This window comes from Astatotilapia calliptera, chromosome 9, assembly GCF_900246225.1.
Source record: "Astatotilapia calliptera chromosome 9, fAstCal1.2, whole genome shotgun sequence".
In the NCBI taxonomy this organism is placed as follows: Eukaryota; Metazoa; Chordata; class Actinopteri; order Cichliformes; family Cichlidae; genus Astatotilapia; species Astatotilapia calliptera.
Window position 1 is genome coordinate 19,638,390 of NC_039310.1, and position 14,134 is coordinate 19,652,523.

At 41.8% G+C, this 14,134-nt stretch overlaps 2 protein-coding genes across 3 annotated transcripts in view; one reads left to right on the plus strand and one right to left on the minus strand.

Annotated features, from left to right (window-relative positions):
* The first annotated feature begins 1,877 nt into the window (after nt 1-1,877).
* Nucleotides 1,878-8,980, plus strand: rnf32 (ring finger protein 32). 2 transcript variants are annotated; one of them, XM_026179786.1, is made up of 7 exons: nt 1,878-1,922; nt 2,393-2,627; nt 2,715-2,857; nt 4,263-4,420; nt 4,537-4,645; nt 7,674-7,841; nt 8,648-8,980. In XM_026179786.1, the coding sequence occupies exons 1-7, from the start codon at nt 1,908-1,910 to the stop codon at nt 8,876-8,878; spliced, it is 1,059 nt and encodes a 352-aa protein (XP_026035571.1). In that variant the 5' UTR covers nt 1,878-1,907; the 3' UTR covers nt 8,879-8,980. The 2 variants fall into 2 exon arrangements, with proteins under 2 accessions (XP_026035571.1, XP_026035572.1); XM_026179787.1 differs by having other exon boundaries at nt 7,680-7,841.
* Nucleotides 8,981-11,171: 2,191 nt separating this feature from the next.
* Nucleotides 11,172-14,134, minus strand: part of lmbr1 (limb development membrane protein 1) — a 41,880-nt gene continuing 38,917 nt past the window's right edge. The window contains exon 17 of the mRNA XM_026179785.1: nt 11,172-13,722. Coding sequence (XP_026035570.1) covers nt 13,637-13,722 — 86 coding nt within the window. The 3' untranslated portion in view covers nt 11,172-13,636. The remainder of the gene's footprint in view (nt 13,723-14,134) is intronic.

Here is a 14,134-nt window from a genome sequence, read left to right on the forward strand (position 1 = left end):
GCATTAGCAGCAGTAGTCTACGTTTTTCTTGTCCTAATCTCAAGAATGTGGCAGCCTCTTGAGAAGCTCAGGGGTTTCCTCCTCTCCCAGAGCCAGTGTCTTCACTTTGTTTTCTTAGAGGACTCCCTGGATTGACAGGCCTCACCGTTAGCCCTCTCCTCGGCCATCTGTTTTCAACGATTCTGACTGAGCACATCAAAGTCAATCAGTGCTGCAAAGCATTTTAAAAGTCGTACCGCCCCCCCCCCCCCCTCCTCCTCCTTGTATGTGAGAAATAAAGCAAACTTTTCATCAGTTTCACAAAAAGACAGACGGTTTGTACTGTGCGTGTTTGTGTGTATGGTTTCAGTGTAAGGGTGACCTGGGAGGGATCCGTGAGCTCACAGGACAGGTATGAGCAGCTTAGCTTTGTTCAGTGCCTACTCTGACGACAGCTCGGTGAGTCACCTAGACACACTCACCTAGGCTAACCTCCTTTGGTCAGGTTCCAACTAATGACAACTCTCTGACAATAAAATAATCATTAGTGAGACTGAGATGCACAGTCTTCAAAGAGAGAGACTTGTCTTTGTGTGGTGATGGAAGGACAATGACTTAGAAGACTTTGTGAGCAGTGGTGGAGGAAGTATCAAAAGCTTTTGTTTTGATTAAAAAAATATCCGGCATAAAATCTTGAAAAATTGTGTTCATCCTAAACATACAGGCACCTTCACATGTGCGCTAAGGCCACAATAATACAGGTTTTCCTCATTAAAACTAATTCTTACACTTTGTTTGCACATGCTAATGCAGTGTTGTTGAAATGTCACTATTGTATGTAATCTATCATAGTTTGTGTCTTGCCCTGTTTATGGTCTTTCTATGCTTTTTTTTTTTTTTGCTAGACCCCCAAGCAGTCACAGCTGATGGCTACCCCTCCATAGAGGTCTCTTCCTTTTAAAAGGAAGTTTTTCCTCCCCACTCTCGCTAGGTGGTTCTTTTGCCTATTGCTGTGAATTGGTTGTATATAAATAAAAAAATATATAATAATACAAATAATAAATGATATAAATATATTTTTTAATCAATCTATATTTGTTTTCTGATAATGGCAATAAAAATGTTCAAAAGACACCAACATCACAATCACAGATGAGAAGTCAGTAATAACTGATATAGATATAGTACATGATATTCACTGCAATATAAAAAAAATTACCCATTTACAGTTGTTGTTGCGCAGTTGTTGTACTTGGATGTAAATGTGTTCATTTCATAGGCGGTGGGGGATTATGAGGATTGGTTTTAGAGCCAGCTGTATTTGAATCTGCAGTTTCCAGCACTTCCACAGCCCCAGAGGGACTTGAGAAGATATCAACTAAAAACCAAAAGGGTAAAAATGATCACTTACTATAGCTGTCGTACTTTATTCTTTAAGGAAATAAGGTAGGAAGGTTAAAGCGAAGGTGGAGTGAATTGTTGGATTCGATTCTGGTTTCTGGTTGCTCAGTAGATTATATAACTTGCTCATTAGTTTTCTCAGTGGCTCAAGTGAGAACATGTAAATTCAATAAGCTTAGATTAAATCACCGGAGGAAAAAAAAATCACAGAAGTCTGGACTGCAAATAATACAGTACTTACAGTAATACCGTAAATGTAAGCTGCTCAGATTCCACTGCTATTTATGTGATAAAATATTCATCACAAATCCTAAAACACGAATAGCGTTAGAGGTACTTGCGATATTGAACATATTCCTGTATTGTGCAGTTATTAATTAACCACACAAAGTTGAATCCGTGCCGTTTTAGTTTAGAAACTATCGACAGCCAATCAGAGGCACTGATGGGGCTGAGTCTTTGGTTGCTCTGGCGATGCGGAGGGCGGGGACTGGTAACCCGGTAACCACCGAAACACTGCTGATAGGATGGCATTGCGGAAGGTTTGGGTTTTAATTTCAGCTCCTTTTCACCCAGATTTGTGATATTATTTAAACAAAACATTGTAGTTTGCTAATCTGAAAATGTAGTTTTCTTCTACTTCTTTGGTCCTTAGACTTTGACAGACTTCATTAGCTGAAGACTTGAAACTGGGCACAGTGGTTGACAAAATTTCTCCTTTCTGTGGCTTTCTGTAGCTCCATACGGGATAAATAAATAAATAAATAAATAAATATATATATATATATATATATATATATATATATATATGATGTCTATGTAATTTCTGGATTACCTAATAATCATTTCCTCATGCATTTTGCTGTTATTGTAGACAGTATAGCTCACAGTGTATTCATTTTTGTTTATAGCTTTGTGCTCATCCTCACTGAGATAAATAATTCTGCATTCGCTGCTTTTGCCCAGCTATGCATTTACTGAATGTAACTGCAGCAGTTCACATATTTTACAGAACTTAAAATCCAATGCAAGCAGCAAATTGGTAATCACCTCAGCTGCTTTCCAAGACCACATAATGCGAAGCCTGCTGCATCCAGATTTCTCACTTTCTGACCCTTTGCGGAGACACAGTAGAGGCAAACATCCCCAGGTGAGAGAAGGAGTGGAAGAAAGGGATCTGCAAAGGCGACATGAGCAAGAAGAGAGAGAATACGTGCTTGACCCTGCTCCACCGCCGTTAACTTTAGGTAGAACAAACAGTTGGGGATTTTAGGAAGACTAGGATATGAATTATAACTATTACTTCAAGTAATTTTTATTTTATTTTTTTATAGCTCAAAAGTTAGGTTTGGTGGCCTCCCCTAGAGAAAGACTGACAGAGGATGAGTGGACCCGGGTCAAAGAAAGGTCCGTTCAGCAGGAGGAATCAGCTCAGCCCTGTGCAATATGCAGGGAGGAGTTTCAACTCCAGCCTCAGGTACTCCCCAACACAGTGGCTCCTCTTAATTCCCTGTGTGGGAGCTCTTTTTCCCCCCTTTTCTTCTTACTTTTTTTTTTTTTTTACTGTATTCTGTGTCTGGCCTCAGGGAAGCCTGTGTTTCCCTACACACACACACAGACAAACACACGCACAACCACACACACACACACATGGAAACACAAAGCATCCCCCTCGCCCCCTCCTTCTCCCCTGCAGTTCCTGTATGTTCTAATCTGTGTAGACAACTGTACAAATTTACCCATACTGCCTTGGAACTCAACTGTGACGTGATGATGTAGCAATCAGTGTGTTACTGTGAGGGTCATTCGGTCTTTTACACCTTTCCGATCCCCTTTTAAGATGCCAATCTCCTCAAGAATGCGGGACCAGAATAGACGCCTTCACAAAGAACAGTTGCCATAGATGCGCGTGTAAATATTAGTTTGACTCAGGGGGAGGAAAAAAAAAGTTAATTAGAGCCTGCTAACAAGGGAAAGTGACAAGAGGGAATCTTTGTTGATCTGGCATTTTCTTGAAAGCCTTCATATTGTAACGATTGCAATTGTGCTGCAAATCTTATGTTGCATTCCAGCGTTAATGTGACACTTGAAAATGCTTACGACAGCAGTTGTTGTGAATCGTTCGTGTGGATTGAAGCATTTGCTCCTCTCTGCAGCTGATAATGTTTTGATACTTACCGCGAATTGTTTGCAACACTGCAGGAATAAAATAGCAAGAGCTCTTCTGCTTCCCAAATGTTTTATTTCACTTCTATATTGTGTGTCTGATGGCAAAGTGCAGCCTGAAGCTTTAGAGCGTAGAGAGAGAGAGATGTGAAATCTCTCTCTCTCTGGTCTAATGGCTTGTCGAGCTCCTGGAAATTGTACACTGCAGGGGGCCCTTTCACTGGTGATGGAGTGTGTTGGTCAGGCCAAAAACAATGGGAAATCAATACGCCTCCCCCCTTGCCCTCTAGAGACCTGAGTAAACTGGTTTGTGTGCCCAGCCCCATAGCTTCAGTGCTCTACTTTCAGGCAATAAAGGAGTCCCTCTTACAGGTAGAAGAAGGCTATAGTCCAGGTCCCAGTTGGCCCACTGGGGGTCATGCTGACTCCTTCTATCCTCTTGGTAAATAACAGTGAAAGGCAGATACAGGTGATCACATATGTGCTTGAATACACACAGATTTAGCATGGCTTAAACCTCACAGCCACACACTGTATGTGTTCATAATGCAATCAAGCTTTCCTTAAAACCAATGTGCATTCAGCATCCTTCAGGCTGGAGACAAGTCAGCACCATATATTCAGTCCAACCGGGGAATCTGAGCTGAACATTTTAGGTCAAGATTTTTGATCTTTTTTTCTTTTTCTTTGCATGTTTTCCTTACTGTTCTTTTCAGGTTTTGCTATCCTGCTCTCACGTTTTCCACCGAGCGTGTCTGCAGGCCTTTGAGAGGTTTTCTGGGCGGAAGCGCTGCCCGCTGTGCAGAAGGGAGCCATATGAAACACGTGTCATCAGCGATGCAGCTCGCCTTTTCCAACATCGGTGTGCCACCAGGTAGGGGCGATAAGCTAGTAATATATCTTTAGAGAAATATATATATATCGGCAACACTCGCTGGAATTTGGATGTGTTGTTACATGGGTGTCTTGTCATGTGATGTGTATGTTCAGGATACAAGCTTACTGGCGAGGTTACATGGCTCGTAAATGGTACAGAACTATCAAGAAAACCATCTGCCCAAAAGACAAAAGGCTGAGACGTCAGTTTTTCGAATCAAGGGTGAGATAAACACGGCAGGGATGACATCACAATGATCCCAGCAAACAAACATAAGATCACATCGCAGGGCGTCAAGCCTCCATTTTTTATTTATTTCTTTCCACATTTAACTCGGACATTCTTTGACTGTGTAGCTGGTCAAATAATGGCCGTGATGACTATCACATATTGAGGGTTCAGACGTGGGTTTCAGGGACTCGCTGACCCCAGTGCTAGCACACACACACACGCACACTTCTTCACCTGCTCTCACCCTCTTGAGCTCCTTTGATCTTTTGTGAATCATACACTGTTTGTCCACGAATGTGAAGAGAGTTTTGTGTTTTAGTCAAACAGTCTGGACATTCCTGGGTCAACACAACTGCACCAGGTCTCGTGTGTATGCTTGGGTTGCTTTTTCTTTATGTCTGGTGTGTGTATGTGTGTGTTCAGTCCTGTCACTGGGTAATATGGAAGAAGGGGAAGAGGAGAGGGAGGTGAAAATGTCTTTGGATGCTTGATGCAGTTTGTGATATGTTGAAAGCTAAGGCGGACTCGATAAGAGGTCATTTTTACAAACCCCTGACCACTGATCTCGTAATCTGTCAGGGAATGGGGTCGTTTGACTCTGAAGCTGTGTCGCTTTCATGACGGCTCTCAGGAAAAGGGAACATTGCCACCTAGTGAACCTCCCCCAGCTAAGGCCTTGAATGACCAAAGGCTAAACGGGTCACCATTTTTCTTTACCAAACATCTGTTTGCAGAGTAACCCCTCGTGAAAATTCATCCAGCGGCCATTGTTTGTAATAGATAAAGCTCCAATGCACGTATGTTTTTATGTCTCTATGGAGTGTTGCAATCATGCAAAGTGCTCCTTTCCTTCCAAGAGGCTGATTAAGCACAAGTGACAAATGCGTGAGGGCCACACTTACAATGTGTCGTAAGGGTCACAGTGTCCCACCCATCCCCCTGTCCGTCTCCATCTTCTCGCCTATAAAGCGTCCCTACAGCTGTCACATAAACAAAGACACAGCCTTTACTGAGGCAATTAACTCTGTTCTAACACATTAGACCACATCCATGTGCACATTCTCAGGATGGAGTCAGCTGTATCAGCTACTCTACATTCAAGTTGTGTGATTCAGTGGTTGTGGGTGGTCATGAGATTGTCTCATATCTTTTGTCACACCGAGGATGATCTTCAAGAGCCGCGCACCGCAGCGCTGACAGGTCTGATTGACTTGATTTTCAAGAGGGAGACTTATTTGCTTAGCTGACTGTAATGCAAACAGGCGTGTTAGCGCTGAGCCGGGACCTGTATGAGTGGGAGAAACCTATTCTTTCGGTTTTTCCTTATGATAACACACGGCAATAAAGCATCTTTGTATCATGAAGCTACAGGTGTTCCCGAAGGTGTTCCTCAGAAAAAAACACTGACAACAACAGGCCAGTTTCAGAACTCTTATCAGCTTATCCAGATGTCCAGCTTTCAATTTTCGTCCTGTTTCGGAGGTCCGACCCTGAGTCAACACATTACCTCGAGACAGTTCCGACAACTACGTGGATTGCTGTGAGATAACGTAGCGTGCCCCCCTCCCCACTCTCTTGTCTGCATCGACTGTGGAGCAAGGCAAAGTTCATCAGAGGCTGAGCTGTTTGCATTGACTGTCGAAAAAAAGTCCGCCAGCCACATAAAACCCTCCATCCGAATGCTTAACAGTTGTTTAATTAGTGATAAAAGCCTAGCTGTAAAGCAATTCTGATGTCACTGTGGCAGGCTAAGGGATAAGGTTTGTATTTGTGCATGTATGAAAGCAGGTGCTGGGCCAAACGCTCCTCTGCTGTTAACGCACTTACAAATTATTCTTACTTTTGCGAGGTGCACAGACCAATAGTGTGACTGTCTTATGTGATTAAGTGAATCGCTGGAGGTTTAAGACTATTGATCAAACAAGACGAGATTTTAAACACATCACCCCGAGCTTGAGGAAGGTCTGATAAAAATTTCTGCAGAACATCAAATCGCTTGTAGCCTGCACGAAGACACGATAGTTGTTGAACTAGTTAAAATATTCAAATCAGAAGGCTTTAAATGAATGTACAGCCTCTTCATATTTTCATTGAGTATGTTTTAATTGTTGCCTAGCAACAGCTGCTGTAAATGGGAGAAGACAGATGAATTCTGTGTAGATAGACATCAAAATAATAATTTAAAAAAGACTTTAAAATGGTCAAACTGACAATTGAATAGCTGACTAAATGCTTCAGAGAGAGGAGTGAAGACGCTGTATTTAAAGTCCACATCCCTCTTTGGAAAATGTTGCCCACACACCAAATAATATCCAAAATAGAAGAATTTGTGGGGCATGCGGGTAGGCTATGTTTTACTTGGTTTAAATGCTGCTTCTTCACAGTAGTATTCTTGTGAAGTGATACTGAATTTTTAAGTAGTTAAATTTAAAGTAGTTAAATCACACTGGACTCAGTCTGTGTTGTCTATGTATCGAAAAGGAAAGCTCAATTTCACCTGAATAGACAGAAAACCGACCATGACATGTGATATATTCCATCTAGCTGAGAAAGATAAAGTCATGCTGGTTAAGCTGATCCAGAAATATGGCTTTGGAACAAATATCAAGAAATCAGAAGTTGCTTTAGAAAAGAGGAGTTCGTATTCAGTCGTTTAGATTGAACAATTACTATTCAATTGGTTTGACTGAGTGTCTGCCCAGACGGTGTGTAGCAGTTTGCGTGTGCGTCTGGTATATGAAGCAGAAAAAAGTGTAAGTGATATGTGTGTTTCCATGTTTCCCAGCACCCTCTTCCTTTTTTTTACTGGTTTCCATTAATTCTCCATGCTAGTGGGAGATGTGACTGTATCGATCTGGCTGTTTAACAACTGCACCCTGTCAGCGTGCCTCAGCCATTACAATACATGCACACATACACACACAAACACAATTAGCCTTCGCCGAAAACACGACTCTATTGTGCGGCTGAATGAAAACGTTCGCATCCTTTGTGCCGCTAAAATGGTTTTTCTAATTAGTTGCAGGAGTTGAATGACAGCTTTGTCCGATACTGTCACACCGACACGGAGGCTTTTCTGAGTGATATCGACCGCTCGCTGTCATCAAGCAGACGAGTGTTCCAGCAGCTGGAGAGAAAGAGCGTCTCCGAACCTCAGGAGAACGATTGGGACCGAATAAAGAGCCAGGTCAGGGGGCGAGATACACTAGAAGCCGCTTGTATCATTAAACAAGGCTCCATAAAAATATCTAATCCGGGTCTGATTCTTCTTCCAGCCTTGCCTTTCCCTTGACAAGTCAATGCTTGCAAGGGGACCACAGCATCACAGCTGCAATACAGAAAGTACATATCTCTCAGAGGTGATCATTCATTTTTACCAAATGAATGTGAGTGAGTAGGCTAATAATCCTCTGTGTTTATCAAAAAACACGAGCAAGTCTGATGATGCACGGCAGGCTTTTCATCACCTGGCCTACTGCGGAGGAACTGAAAAGACATTAAGATTTGCTGTTCCTTAAGGCCCCATTGTTGGCTTTCATTGCAGTCAGTGCCATTTTTCCATAGAGGGAGTGGGGTGTGTGCAAAGAAGATGTCTGTTTTTTTTCTTTATCTGGTGTGAAAAGGTTGAGCACAAGGCAGGAGTGGCTCAGCCTTGACATGAAGCATCAAACGCTGAATGCGCTTTCAACACATGCCTTGCACCTTTTTCACGGATACAAACTCTATAAACTGGCGTGCAGCTCGTTATGAAACATTAAACAGCGGGCGCATGCTGGCCCTTAAATACAGGAAGCTTGCCTTTGGTTAATCATTGGTGAATCCATGCATGTGATGCTTTGTTTTGTATAAGGATCGCTGATAAACGCGTTATTGCTTCGTGTCCGATCAAACCTGTCAGGTTCTGCCAACAGAACCTCAGTGTCCTCTTATTGTGCAGGTACATATTAAGGCAAGTTCAAGAGAATTCATGTGATTTACTTCAAACTCTTACAGGTTATCCAGAGAGGTGTGTGGGACTGCCCCATTTGCCTGACTGCACTAAGCAACCTCAGCCTCCCGACAGTATCGGCGAGATCCAACCATCAACAGCGGAGACCAACCGTGCTCCTGTCCTGTTCCCACCTTTTCCACCAGCTCTGTCTTGAGGCCTTTGAGGCCTTCTCTGCAGATAGTAGACCTTTGTGTCCACTGTGCAGATCTGCGTACCACAAAAAACCTATCTAATAGGGTGGAGAAGGCAATCTGGATGACTCCATGTGGGTCGCTTAATATAAAATCAGAATTAGCTGTATAAAATACTAAAATAAAATAAGCATTTTTGCTGAAGCTGTGCAGAATTATGCTTTCGTACAATGAATATTCTCTGGGTTACAGCCTCTACATAGAGGTGGGTCACAAACTGTTTAAAAAACACATTTTCAGTTTTGTTAGAAACCTCAACCAAATCAGTTTTTCTCTGGGAAACTTCTTGAATTTGTTCCAATTTTTGTTTTCCTTCAACCAACTTTGAACCAGTATCACAATTTTGATAGTTGCACAACTGCACCAATTTAATGTCTGTGACACAGGGTAGCAGAGTGGTAGCCTGGATATTTTATCTGTTTTCTGATCACTCGAGAAGACTTCAAATGTCAATATCCCTTTCCACCACATCACAAAGCTATTCGATTGAGATCTGGTAACTCTGAAGGACTACAGTGAATTTTTTTTTATCATGTTCAAGAAACCAGTTTGAGATGTTTTGAGCTTTGTGACATGGTGTGTTATCCTGCTGGAAGCTCCCATCAGTAGATGGCCACACTGTGGTCACAAATGGATGGACATGGTCAGCAACAATACTCAGGTAGGCTGTGGTATTTTATCAAAGCTCAGTCAGTAACAAGGGGCTCAAAGTGTAGCAAGAAAATATCTCCTGAACCACTACACAACTAGCAGCCTGTACTGTTGATGCAAGACAGCAGGGATCCTGAGTCTATTATCTCCTAATTACGGCCTAAGTTTGGTGAACCCTTGTGAATTGTAGCCTCAGTTCTTAGCTGACAGGAGTGGCATCCAGTATGGTCTTCTGCTGCTGTAAATATCTGCTTCGAGGTTCAAAATGTTGCGCATACAGAGATGCTCTTTTGCATACCTTATTTGTAATGAGTGCTTATTTCTTATCAGCTCGAAGTAGTCTGGCCATTCTCATCTGACCTCTGACATCAAAGCATTTTCATCCAAAGACCTGCTGCTTACAGGATGATTTCTTTTTAAGACCGTTCTCTGTAAACCCTAGAGATGGTTGTATGGGGAAAGTCAAAGCAATCAGCGTTTTCTAAAATACTCAGGCCAGCCCATTAACAACCAACAACCAGTCAGTCACTTAGATCACCTTCTTTCCACATTCTCATCCTTAGTTTGAACTAAGACCACCTTAACTAAGTCTACAAGCCTTAAAGCAATACATTTCTGCAGTTTGATTGGCTGATATTTGTATTACTAAGCACCTGTACCAAATGAAGTGACCAGCAAGTGTACATATTACACTGACTTTGACTTCATATTGTGACACTTTGAGTGGGTGTAAAATTGCTTTGGCTGCAGTTTTAACAGAGCATTGAGATGATTTTGAGCCCCGGAAATCTCATGAGGTTTTCACCTATAATTAAGATGTTATGAGGGATAAAAAATAAAAAATAAAAAAAAATGACGGAATACATAAGGCAAATTGAAAAGTGTCCATATTAGACCCACCCTATTATAGTATGCAAGAAAAATGTCGCAAAGCTTCATTAAAATGCTACGGTTTATGTACAATAAATAAATAAAACCAGCTGATCCTGAGGGTTTCAGGTAGGGATAACCTAATCATCTATCACAGTTAAACATTAAATATGAAGCTGGAACCGACAGGCCGTGATCTCGGCATAATCATGCAGGGTGAAGAAGTGAAGCAGACTAAAACCACAACTAAAGCGTACATAAAACTCTGCATCGCTCACGTTTACTTTGTGCATTAAAAAGAAACACGAGAGACGTTATTTACCAAACAGCAGCTAGCCCTTGTGTAGTTGTGCCACCGTGAGAGTTAACAGGCAACCAGCAGCTGTTGTTTGACAAGACATAATTATAGCGCATAGCTCCCCATTAAACCACAAGCTATCTTTTCATTGCTTATTTATGGATTAAACAAGTGAGATATTATGTTGGTGAGCTTTATAGGTGCCATTTTTCTTTATATCTGAGGACGGAGCTAGGATGGCTTCCCAGTCTTACCCTGAGCAAAGCTAATAACATCCTGCCATCATACCCACAACACGAATATTACAATGGTGTCATTCTTCTGATCCAACACATCCACATTTTCACCTTTTATTATGGGAAGGAAAGAAACTGATTACTGGACAAGTAATAGGTAAACATTGAAGTCACAATTAGCCAACGACCGCTGATGACCTGATTGCCACAGTGACAAATGAAAATAAGTTGAAGCATTTTCTTTTATTTGCAAACACACAAACATCGAAAAGAACAAAACATTACATTTAGCAGACTGAAGAATTGTTTAAAAAAAAAATACATTCACAAAAAACATGTACCAAAATTACATGCAGGGGTCGAGTGTCAGATGGAAAGAAATGAAAGCCTGCTCACTGACATTTCAGAGCAATTTTCAAGTTTTTTGACCCCCCCCCCTTACAAAAACCCCATTAAACAGATTTATTGTAAATGCAGTATGCAGAGTTTGATTGTGATGCTTTATTAGGGGTGTGACACTTTCCTGCAGTGTGTAGCTGAGTGGATGGACGCACGGGTTTAACCTTTTCACCCAGATGAAGAATTATTAATTTTAATCTCTAATCCATCAGTGTCACCCTTTGACCTACCACATTAATTTGTGCCACAATGGTATTTTTCACAGTATGCAGACATCAGCGTGCTTTTACTGGAAACAAATAAAATGACAAGAAACATACCAGGACATGTACCTCAAGTTTCTGCCACTACACAACTTGCTCTCTTGATATGGCCTTGATCACAAATCAGACACATGGCTGTACTTTGGATTTGGGATGAAAAGCCGACATAATCACCATTTACAAAACATTCTCAGGTCTGATTGGAGAAGTTGGTGTCAGTGAGTTTTTTCCTTAATTCCAGTCTTTGTAACAACATCAAATTGCAGTCAGTTTTTGGTGCAAAAAAATTCTCCTTCCCATTTCGATTGCATATACAAATTCAGCTTTTTTTCCTCCTTCTTTTCATCACTCTATCACTTAAACGACCATGAAAATACAAAGCGCGCGCGCGCGCGCACGCACGCACGCACGCACACACACACGCACGCACACATCATGAGATCACTCTAATCTAGTCTCAATGGAGCTGATGTGACATAAACATTCATGGCAAAAAGAAATGGCTTCAGACTAGAAACTCTGGCATACAGGAGATCACAGTGGAACTGTCTACACGCTCACAATGCCCACGCACACACGCACGTGTGCACGGACAAAAACTCCACAGAACCTTAACATTAAGCCTGCTTTTTCGTATAAGGCATTTAAGGTGGTTCTGGAGACAAAGAACATCACAGTTCAGAAGATTATGCAGCAATACAACATGTAAAAGGGGCCTGAGTCACCTAGTCTTTCTCACAGCAACAAAGCTGGATGTTTTCTTACTCATGCATTCTGTGTGAAGACCTACAGATTTGCATTAGATGAAGCTGTTTATAAAAAAAATATATATATAGGTATATGTACAAGAAAATACAGAATGCTTAGTGATTCAGACCCTGGGTGCGAGCCCAATGTTTACATCCAAAATAGGTATGAAACAATGAAATATGTACATGTGTATACAACATTTACAAAGAAACGTGACCATTTCTGTGCCCTGTATAAAAAAAAAAAAAGTTTCTTTCCTTCTTTATTTACTTATTTTTGAGGATTTTGGGGTGTGGAATAAGCAATATTGCGGTGACATTTTCCTCCGATGTGCATAAAAGAATACAACCTCGTCCTCACTTTCAAACCTGCTCATTGGAAGCGAAGTGAAATAAAACTCCCACATAGTTTCCCATTTGTGGAGCCGCTCAAGTCAAATCTGGAGCACCCAAAAAAAAGTTCTCATCCTACTTCATACAAACTAATGACATCATCAATAAAGTTAAAGCGCACTTGGAGTAAAGCCAGATAAAATGACTGATGACAGTCCCGAGTGCTAAAAATTTGAGGCCCTTTTATTAAGAATGACAGTGCCTAATTCACAATATGTGAGCCGTATTGATGCTGTGCAGTTTTACAGACCAGCCGTGATGAGTGGGAATAAATGACTCGTCCTCACGCTTCACAAAGCTCTTGGTTATTTTTCACATTTTTTGACAAACTGACACCTCATTACGCCTGTATCAGTTAACATTAGAACAACAACAGCAAAAACCCTCTACGATTAAAGACCCTTAACTGTGAGTGCACCCTGCCTCACTGTCACAGACACATTAACAATAAAAAAAAAATAAAATAAAAAAAAAACTGTCTAATTGAATTGTGTAGGTGAAATTTATGTTAGTGAACACAGAGGTAAATGTAAGACTCTGGTTGCTTCTGTGTAGTGCGGTGGTGTAAAGGTTGTAAGAGAATGGGCAGAGGGAGGGAGAGAATGCCCCTGAAGCAAAAGATGGGTGGTTTGAAGTCACAGTCGTGGTTGAGGTCAACTTCAAGGTCACTGCAGTGATGCCAGTCTATTTCAATCCTCAGTCTCAGCCCTGGCCCTGTCCCAGCTTCCATCCGAGACGCAGAGGATGGAATGTCACGAAGCTAAATTGCTCTCAGCCTCCATTTGCAGCATCCGTCAGACACTGCCTGGGTTTATTAAGTTCCTTCCAATCCTTTTCACCTTTCAGCAGTCAGGCAGTACTGTCGAAATATCCCTTTGGCTGCATTTACGTGTGTAGGTGTCTGTGCATGTGTGTATGCGTGTGTTGATCTATCGTCCCTTTCACAGAGTTTTCTGATGCCCATTGGCCGAGAGCTTCCCAGATTCAGGGTCTGTGGGGCTGTTTGACAGTTGCAATTTATCCAGACCTGGGCAGTGGGAGATAAGGCAGAAAAATCTCATTAAAAAGCCTCAGACTTTCACTTAGACAGAAGTATTGATGTCCTTTTTCCTCCCTCGGTTCTTCTGTCTGGCATTTTCTAGCCCTATCCCACCCTGTGTATCAAACATGCAGGGCCCGTCACCACAAGCCTTGGGGACTAGTCTCATCTTCTGTCACATGTCAGTTCAGCGACACGCTGGACGTGTCGCTCTATCAGAGAGAAATAAACACCATTTCTCTCCAAAGCTACCAACTAGGTTGGATTTGTCAGCGTCTCAAAATTAGTATGTGACTGCTCAATTGAGCAGTCACATCCTATCAGACAGACGTAGAACCAACATAGCTGTACTGAGGCACGTGAAAGACTACGCACTGTCCTGTACTATATACTGAAAGCT

What these genes read in the sequence shown, in the direction of transcription:
- rnf32 (XM_026179786.1), top strand. An exon ending in CAACATCGGTGTGCCACCAG is followed by an intron (nt 4,421 to 4,536) that starts GTAGGGGCGATA and finishes GTGTATGTTCAG; the next exon opens with GATACAAGCTTACTGGCGAG. An exon ending in GTCAGTTTTTCGAATCAAGG is followed by an intron (nt 4,646 to 7,673) that starts GTGAGATAAACA and finishes TTTTCTAATTAG; the next exon opens with TTGCAGGAGTTGAATGACAG.